At 38.1% G+C, this 9,633-nt stretch overlaps 1 protein-coding gene across 1 annotated transcript in view; it reads right to left on the bottom strand.

Annotated features, from left to right (window-relative positions):
- The window catches only part of SLC36A4 (solute carrier family 36 member 4), a 109,651-nt gene that overhangs the window by 83,020 nt on the left and 16,998 nt on the right, over positions 1–9,633 (bottom strand). The window contains exons 6-7 of the mRNA XM_009282294.1: positions 4,012–4,239; positions 2,821–2,919 (exon numbers count right to left, since the gene is read on the bottom strand). Of these exons, the coding sequence (XP_009280569.1) occupies positions 2,821–2,919; positions 4,012–4,239 (327 nt within the window). The remainder of the gene's footprint in view (positions 1–2,820; positions 2,920–4,011; positions 4,240–9,633) is intronic.

Here is a 9,633-nt window from a genome sequence, read left to right as displayed (position 1 = left end):
GAATCACCTCCCTGTCCTCCATGTGCCTTAGCATAGCTTCCAGGAGGATCTGTTCTGTGACCTTCCCAGGCACAGACGTGAGACTGACTGGCCTGTAGTTCCCCAGCTCTTCCTTTTTTCCCTTTTTAAAAATGGGGGTTATGTTTCCCCTTTTCCAGTCAGTGGGAACTTCACCAACTGCCACAACTTCTCAAATATGATGGAATATTCTTAATCCATTGTAATATGAATTGAAACGCATTAGCTTCCATCTCAATGAAAGAATTTTAAACATGTTTCACTTCACATTTGCAAGAGGTCACAAACACACGTACAGATAACATCACAGTTCAGTCTATGATGGTAAATTACTGAGCTGTAATAACTAGTTATCAATTAAATCAATCACCAAGGACTGTATGAAAGATTAACTATTTAAAGTGGAAACGTGTGTCTCACTTTGCTTCACTCATCTTTTTTATTTCATGCTTAAACAACTTTATTTAGTCCTGATTATTCAAATCCATAAAATAATCTTTTTCTTCAAATCTTCTCTATGGTGCATGCAACTATAGCCTAGGAATGCACGTTACGCAAGTTCAAAATATCCCTGAGGGGCACAGACATATTAATATCATTCTACGTATAAGGAAGAAACATTAAGCTCTAGATTTTTACTTCTACTATAATTTTAATTTGTAAAGGTACCCACTTTATTTTAATGGTCTTGTGTAATGTACACACACATAAAGTATATCAAATCATAATGAACACAAATATTTAATTAGTTTGTAAACACCAGTAACAAAAGTGAAAAAACTAAAACGCACTCTTCATTTGCTTTGAAGAGTAAGTAAATTATGATCAAGTAAGAAATTGAGACAGCCTATACAGAAATATATGCAATAACTGTATAATGCTAATATCTAATAATATCAAGCAGTATTTTTATGTTTTAAAGGTACAATTCGAATTAATCCTACATTATATGCTCTTGAATAAAAGAAGAAAAAAAGTCTGGAGTTCTTAAAGATGTCGTTAGTAACAACCAGGGATTCAATCAAGCACAATGCCCCGGGCAGTTCTTTAAAGGTTTACATCGACAGTGATTGTTACTACTGCTGATGTAAATTTAAGGAGCTGTCTAATGTGGGATCTAATGTGCCAGAAAATAATTACCATAAATCAATTCCCTACCTATAATTCAGTAAACTACCACTACCAAATGGTAAGCCTCCCACACTTTCCTGAGGCCCACAGGACTCTCATTTGGGATTTCCTGGCTACAGATACACACCCACATGCTACGTAGTACATGAGCAACACATCTAATACAACTGGGATACGTATCAAACCTACTGTACATGACTTGCATTTACACACGTGCAGTAAGTGCACTCTGTCCCAGACAGACTATACAATTTAAGAGCAAGAAGCTTAGTATAGCCCAATTTATCACATTCACTGAGCATGGGGTTTTTGCCCAAGACCTGTAGGCATCAAACAATCCCAGACAAATGGCTGATTTCATGTGCTAGAACTTCCAAATGACAAAAGAAAAGATGTCCAGATACACTCAGATATACGGCAGCTAAACCTCTGCATCAGTCAGTTCACAGTTTGAGAAACAGTTGAGAACAGTTTGAGAAATGGAGACTCAGAGTCACTAGATCCACGTATACCATGTGTGAAAACACACTTCTGTAACATAGTAGGAGTTAAAAGTTTTTCCTATTCAGCTTTTCTGGCAGTGATAATACAGCAGCAGGGTGAAATATTCTGGTTTAATGCAGTGCTGACAGCTCCAGAAAAGCAAAGAGATTTGAAAACTCTCCTGCGTCATGTCAATGACAATCATTTCAGATAAATTGCATGCTGGTTTGGGGTTGGTTTGGTTGGGGTTTTGGATGGTGGAGGTGGTGTTTGTTTGTTTTCTAGTTTTAAGCATACAGTAACATTTGCTGAATTATGAAATTACGTTAGTAACTAATAAAGTGTATACAGTAATTTCCCAACAGTTTAAAGACATTATGACCTACCATTCCCAGAAGCCTGTTTGGCTATTTTTCTAAAATATGCCATGTGGAACAAAAGTGCTAACTATCTTGCAAACTTTGCTAATGTGAGATGCAATCAGAAAGCCCTTAGAAACAGTACTAAGTAAGTAAGAGATTTTAAAAGATCCACTATTAAAAACCAAAATTTTGGAGTGATAAATATATTTAATTGACTTCTTTCAGAAAAAAATGAGGAACTGAGGTTCATTGTCAGAAGGCCATGAATCAAAAAAATATTCTGAAATTTCTATCCTTTTTCTTATCATTTCCATCTCTCTCAAGTCACATCTATAGACAAGTTTGAAGCAGGAAGAATAACACATTTCTAATAAATCACTTTGTCCTCTGTGATCCCAAAGGAAAAGAAGGATGCTGAATACATTTCTATTTTTACACCCTCATCACCTAAAACTGAGCTGCTGAATCATTGTAATTATAGTACCATCATATTATTAGCTGAGTATTATATTATTATATAGCGTATTATGATACTAGTTATTATTACACTATTGTCTGAATCTATTTGGAACTAAACACATTCTTGTAATTTGGGAAGGTGCTAAGTGTCCAAGTAGCAATCAGTATTCACCAAACTCCCCTTTGATGGGGATGTTGTGTCCTCAACTTTTGCCTTATTTGACAAGATAAATTAACCTTTTTCATATCAACATGGGAGATTAGTGCTTCAATAAAAATAACTAAATAACAACAGGAGTAAAACTGCCTGTATCCTATCATCTAGCACAGATTCATGTATTTTGAAGTGTCAATAAAAAGCACTTACCACACCGATTCCTTCAAAAGCAAATATTGCAGTCCCAAAAAACAGTGGGTATTTCTTCCAGCCAACCACACGAGGCAGTTTTCGAGGATCTACTATATCCTGAAGAAAACAAATCAAAACAGTGCTCTGTAAAGCGCATTAGCTGTTCCTACAATTTTTATTGATGCATTATGCTATTGGGAAGAAAACACAGTACATGTTGACAGTGGTGTTTACACTGCTATTTACAATCCCTGGTTTTCCTCCCAAACTTAGTCCTTTATACACATTCATAGCCACCTTCCCACCCACACACAGACACCTGCAGACATATTTAGTCTAGGTTCATATTACTGACACTAAAGATTTTCACATTTAAAGTATCACACTGGTGAATATGAGTAAGCATCAATTAAAACAAAAGGGAAAGCTCACATCTGAAGCTTAATCTTCTGCAAACTTACGCTATTCTCAGAGTATTGCTTTTTCAAATCTGCTTTCATACTGCACAGATATTCTTCATAACCATAAGGGACAGTAAAAGAAAATCTTTTTAATACAAGCTGAGTTCCTGCAGAACAATTATTTGATCTCTATCTCCTCCAATCTCTTCTATGTAACTTCTCCTGCCTCCTTGCCCAGCCAATACCTCTCGCTTTTTTCAGCCATCAGTTTAGTTTGTTCCATTATGAAATGGCTCCAAATATGAAAAACAGCAGCAACCCAGAAAAACGCAGGAACTATTCAACTTCTCAGGAGATGGAAGTCTGCAATATGTATTCTTAAAGGGTAAGCCTTAAATTTTTCCTGATTGTACTGGAGAAACACTAGAAATAAACGGTGCTGTTGAAACTGTTCTGCTGCTGCAACAAAATGATTGACCACAGATTAAAACCTTGCAAATACTGTGTGCAACCCATAAAAATTCACATATTCTTCCACTCAAGGACTCCAAGTCGTTACAAGACATTTTTATTATCTTAAGTGCAGCAATATTACCCTTTCTTTCAAAAGTACTGTAAAACTCCATGTTTAATGCATGTCTCAAGTATTAAGGCATCTCCTTAAATTAAGATGCCTCAATAAAATACAAGATAATTCTGCCTTTCAGAAATTGTCAGTCAGCATATACCTATCAGACACCAACTGCCGCATGCAACAAATACAACTTGCCACACTGGGAAAAAAGATAATAAACTTTTTTATACTCACTCTAACAATATACTGGTAAATGATCACCAGGCTGACAGCCATGGACAGATTGGCAAGCAATGAAAGCAAGGACAGGCTCTTAAGGTCACGAATAAAGACCAAGAGGATCATGAATGGCAGGAAACACAGCATGTATATTCGTAAATCAGTACTCCTTTTCTCAGAAGAACTGCTGGTGGCACTGACATTTATGGGAGCAGTCTTGTTTTCCAAGAATCCTTCATGGACCTGTGGGAGAAAAAAAACCCAAAACATGTTAAACAGTAGTAGCGCTAAGTCTCTGTACTGTTTTTCTATAGGGGAATTTGTCCCTCTGCTTTACCTGCCAAGTGTCAGGCATTTCAGTACTGTACTCTCAGTGCAGAGGGGAAGACAAGGCACTTTTAGCAAGCGTTTCATCCTTAAGACAAATGAAATCAGGACCTGAAAGATCTGGAAGCGTCTTTATCCCACCACTGACTAAAGACGAAATCCACATGAGCAGTTTAGATCAGATTCCTTTCAGAAAGGGAGAGTTTGGTAAAATGAATGCAAACGAGATGGATCTAGGCCTAAATATTAGAGTTTGAATTTTCCTAAGGAGGATAAGGGAATAGATGACCAACTGCTATTGTACCTGAGTTCAGTGCCTAATAACCTTATGCCTTTGCCATGCACATCATAGCAGCATAGATAAAAAATGATGTTAGAATATGAACCTGCCTGTCTTTTAATTAAAATTATTTTGTTTCACTCTTCACTTTTATTAAGCAACATCAACTCAACTTTAAAAACCATGACCTCAGAGAGTTGAGTCCTGTATCCATTAAATCGATATAAATTAATGCCTATAGATAAACAGTAGTACACAATGTGAAAGTGTATTATGTTTTTTTTATATAACATTACAATAGTTGCCTATGGTGCAATTCAGAAGACTGAGTTTGGCACTATTCACGACTCTCATTGCCTCTTCTGGAAAAATGTTAATGTGGCCACAACTGCCAAAATTTGTTTTGTGGAAATATATTCTGTGCTATGTGCACACCACGATCAAAATGTCAAGAGCTGGTGGTTACTCCGCTTGCTGCAAAATAATAACAGTTCAAATCCATTTGTTTTAAATCTTATCATGCCTTTTCCCTAGGAGTGTAACCTTTCCTTTTCCCTTCCATTGCATTTGCCATCTTACAAATCAGCACATAACTGTGCTTAATCTGTTCATGCTGCAGAAAGCCTCTGGTTTGATGACTACAAAAAGATACTGAGATAGTGAAAAAAAAAGAATAGTCCCCTATCGCACAAAGAGACTTAAACAAAAATGGGAAATCAATATATAACAAAACAACTGAAGACAATACTCTGACTCCTAAGCACTGTCAGACAACCAACTACTATAGCCACAGTCTTAAAATTTAATATAGAACTGAACTCAGAGGAAGACTGTATAACCCTACGATCCCAGGAAGTGTACAAGCATAGCAATATAGTCCCCTATCGCACAAAGAGACTTAAACAAAAATGGGAAATCAATATATAACAAAACAACTGAAGACAATACTCTGACTCCTAAGCACTGTCAGACAACCAACTACTATAGCCACAGTCTTAAAATTTAATATAGAACTGAACTCAGAGGAAGACTGTATAACCCTACGATCCCAGGAAGTGTACAAGCATAGCAATCCTTAAATATTATTATCCTTTTCAAATAGTTCACAGGCATGGTCCCAAGACTGATTAATTTATGGGCAATTCTTTCAACGTGGTTTGTTCTTTAAAATGTCAGTGATTATCTGTGCAAGTGAAATAATAAGATCATAGATCCTGCCTCAAAAACCCAAACTCGTTAAGCTGTTACAGTAAAAAGGGGGAAGTATTACCATTACAATGTAAGTTTTTATGTAGCCACAGCAGTCCTAATCAAACACCAAAATTACCAGTACTTAATGGCATCTATTTTATTTTATAGGTCACAGTAACTCAGGGCTATTAATTTTTTACTTTGAGGAACAGGATGAAGTGGAGAAAAGAGGACAGGCTGGAGATACGGCTGGCAATCAAGGGATCATTGGGACTGTGATACTTTCATGAAGCAGAGGGAGTTGGCTGATAATGTAAAACCAATTGTATGTAAACTAAGTCATTCAAATTGGCAAGCTTGCCAAAACTCAGACTTTACAAGCCTAGGAGAAAAAAAAATGCACAATTCACTTTATTTCCATTGTTTCAAACAATCCACAAACTCAGGAAGACAGAATTAACTTAAAATTCTTTTCTTTGTAACAAAAAGCACTAGACAGATTTTTTCATTATGAAAAAGGGAAAGATAAAAGATACAATTCTGCAACCAAATGTTTTCCAGAAATCTCATTTTAAATGAAAACAAAGGACACCAGTCATTATGGAACCACTGACGGTTTCCATCTTGCAAAAATCTTAAGTGTCACTTACAAGACATTTAACATCTGTTAGTTTTCATTAAGATAACATTTTTAGAAAGCTACAAAGAAGAGCTAAATACATTTAGAACTGAATTCCAGTGAATTCACACAGCTACAATAACTCCATTTTGCCAAGCAATATGTCAAACACTTAACCAAATTACTTCCCTAATGCCCCATGAAGTAAAGCTCTCTGTAGAAGTTTCCTGCTTTCCCACCATACTTGAAATACCGAGCAAGAACTTTAATAGCCTTTCACTTCAACAACAGTCTCATGTGTTTACTTGCTTGCATGCATTCACAGGTAGCCAGAGCTGCTCTGCACACAAGGACATGTAAGAGGGTTTTCTAAGAATTACAATGTGATTTGAGCATGTAAGTCCCATTGAAAACCTTAGGTATGATAAATATTTAACCTAGCATGCCTTCAATGTACACAAGTATCTGTAGCCTGATGAGCTATTAGAAAAAAAAAAAAAAAAAATATTCCTAAAAAAAAAAAACAAACAAAAAACCAGACAGCAGGCAGGACACAGTTCAGGTTCTAAAATACATTTTTAAAATACCACAGTATAAACCAACTTCTACTCAAATCATTTCAAGCATTCATTTCAGTTTTCTCTTAAGACAGAGGCATTCCATTGTATACACAAACCCAATTAAAAGTTCCTGAATTCAGAAATATTTGATCTTTTTTCTATTAACGCCACCAAATTCCAACTAGATATTCAACCTCCATTTACTGGCTAATACAGCTGGAAAATGCAACGTACAATATTCTATATAATTCTATTCAAGTTCAGCTCTACTGTGATCAGCTACCCTGATGATGGGCTTAAGATAAGATCACACCTCCATGTTGTGTTAGGTAAGGGTGGCCATACAAAATAGCCTTTATAATTATCTGCCTTTTACTGTCACAAAAATACCGAGGAAAGCACAGAGAAAGAACATACTACAGCTGCGCACAAACACTCCACAACCATCATCAGATGAATGAATATTGATGCAGAATCAGCAAAACACAGCCAACTAAAATTATCAGACTGTGACTCCCTGACCCTAGCTTCCCACCTCCCACTTCCACGTTTCAGATACGAGTTATATTCCTACAATAAACCACAACACTGTAGTCTGCTTTACAATGCTGTAAGCACGGTACCCCTTCTTCCCACACTCTTCCCTGCCCCAGCATTCATCAGAGGAAGGAAATGGAGGCCAAATGGATTCTCAGAATGTCATGACTTGCAGGAGCCTGCATCAGATGCTGTTCCTTGAAATACAGTTTAAAGAAAGAAGTCAGGGCATCAAAGACATTCTAGCTGGGAGGAATAAAAAAGAAAAAAGATGAAATTCTGAAGCTGCTCAGCACAGATTAATATTTTGAGTAAACCAGATTTGCAATCACAGCTGTCTTAGTCCCAGCTATGAAAAGCACCTACTTCTTGTATGTTTTTATCCCAAAAGCTGCAATTCTAGGTGTGGAATAAATGCCAGTTCCACAAAATTCACAAAGTCCTGCTGCCCCTTCCTCTCTTCCACACCATCTCTTATTTGAGTCACTTTGCCTTGTGAAGTCTCCTATCTACTACACAAAACATTGTATTCTCAACAGTCTTCTCCATTACCTCATCCAAAAATGGAGGTTTGGATTTACTGAATCATACAATAATTTAGGCTAGACGGGACCTCAGGAGGCCTATAGTCCAATCGCTTGCTCACACCTCCATCAGCTGTGGGGTCAAACCAGATTGTTCCTCTCCCCATTCTCCAGCTGGGTCCTGAAAACTTCTAAGGATGGAGACTGCACAACATCTCTGGGTAACCGGTTCCAGTGCTTGACTGTCTTAAAGTTTTTCTTTGCCTGAGGTCAGAAACTCCTGTGTTATTTTATGACCACTTTCTCTTGTCCTCCCACTTCACCTCAGTAAAGAGCTTGGTTCCACTTTCTAGACAACCTCTTTGCAGTCCTGGGGGGCTGCTGTTAGGTCCTCAAAAGCCAGTTCTTCTCCAAGCTGAACAAGCCCAGTTTCCCCAGCCCTCTAAGGGCAAGTGCTCCAGCCCCGATCATTTCAGCAGCCCTCCCCTGAACTCATTCCAGTTTGTCAATGACTTGCCAGTATTGGGGATATCCAAAACTTGACAGAGTATTCTAGATGTGGTCTAATAAATGCAAAGTAAAGGATGATAATCACTTCCCTCAATCTACCAGCAATTCTCCTGTTCACACAACCCTGGATGCTGTTGGTTTCCTTTGCTGTCAGGGCACACTGCTGGCTCATGATCATGACGACTACCCTCTGAGCCTGACCATACAACCAGCTTTTACTTTTTCCCCAGCTAGTTGTCCATCCATCCATCCATCCATCCATCCAGACCATAACAGCCTTACTTAGATACAAGGATATTGTCAGAGACAGCATGAAAAACGTTGCTAAAGTCAAGGTGACACTAGTGCTTTCTCCTAATGTACAAATTCAGACTTTTTTTCTTACAGAAGGCAATCAAGTTGGTCAGTCCCTTGGTAAATCCATCCTGACTGGTTCCAGACACTTTATTCTCCCTCATGTGCCCAGAAATGTGCTCCAAGAAGACTCAATCCCTCATTTTCAAAGAGACTGAGGAGAGGCTGACTGGCTTGTAATTCTCCAAATTATTCTTTTGGCCTTTTATGAAGATAAGTACAACATTTGCCTCTCCGCGGTTCTCAGGGACCTGCCCCACACTGTATGGTCTTTCAAAGACTTCAGGTTTCTCCCAGCACTCTTGGATACAGCCCATCTGGTCCCAGACTACCTCCTTTCTCTTTGTCTTCAGAGCACAGCAGTGACACTGCTTTAACCAGACTTCGACAGTATAAAGCAGGGTAATTCCTTACTCTCTTCCCATCTTTGTTGTGTGCGATCACAGCTGTCATTGTATAAAGGTATTTTGTAACTCTACTCAGAAAATGGAACAAACCTTATTTATTTGTGATAGCCTTCACCCTAGTGAGATTTGTCCAACGCAGGTGAGGAAGGAGAGGCGGTGGGGTGGCCCTGTATGTTAGGGAGTGTTTCGATTGTATAGAGCTCAACGATTGTGATGATAGTACGGTTGAGTGTCTATGGGTAAGGATGAGGGGGAAGGCCAACGAGGCAGATATCCTGCTGGGAGTCTGTTATAGGCCACCCAACCAGGATGAAGGGGCGGATGAAGC

This window comes from Aptenodytes forsteri, unplaced genomic scaffold (assembly GCF_000699145.1).
Source record: "Aptenodytes forsteri isolate BGI_AS27 unplaced genomic scaffold, ASM69914v1 Scaffold75, whole genome shotgun sequence".
Classification (NCBI taxonomy): domain Eukaryota; kingdom Metazoa; phylum Chordata; class Aves; order Sphenisciformes; family Spheniscidae; genus Aptenodytes; species Aptenodytes forsteri.
The sequence above is the reverse complement of the archived record's forward strand: the minus strand, read 5'-3'. Positions and strand labels throughout refer to the sequence as shown.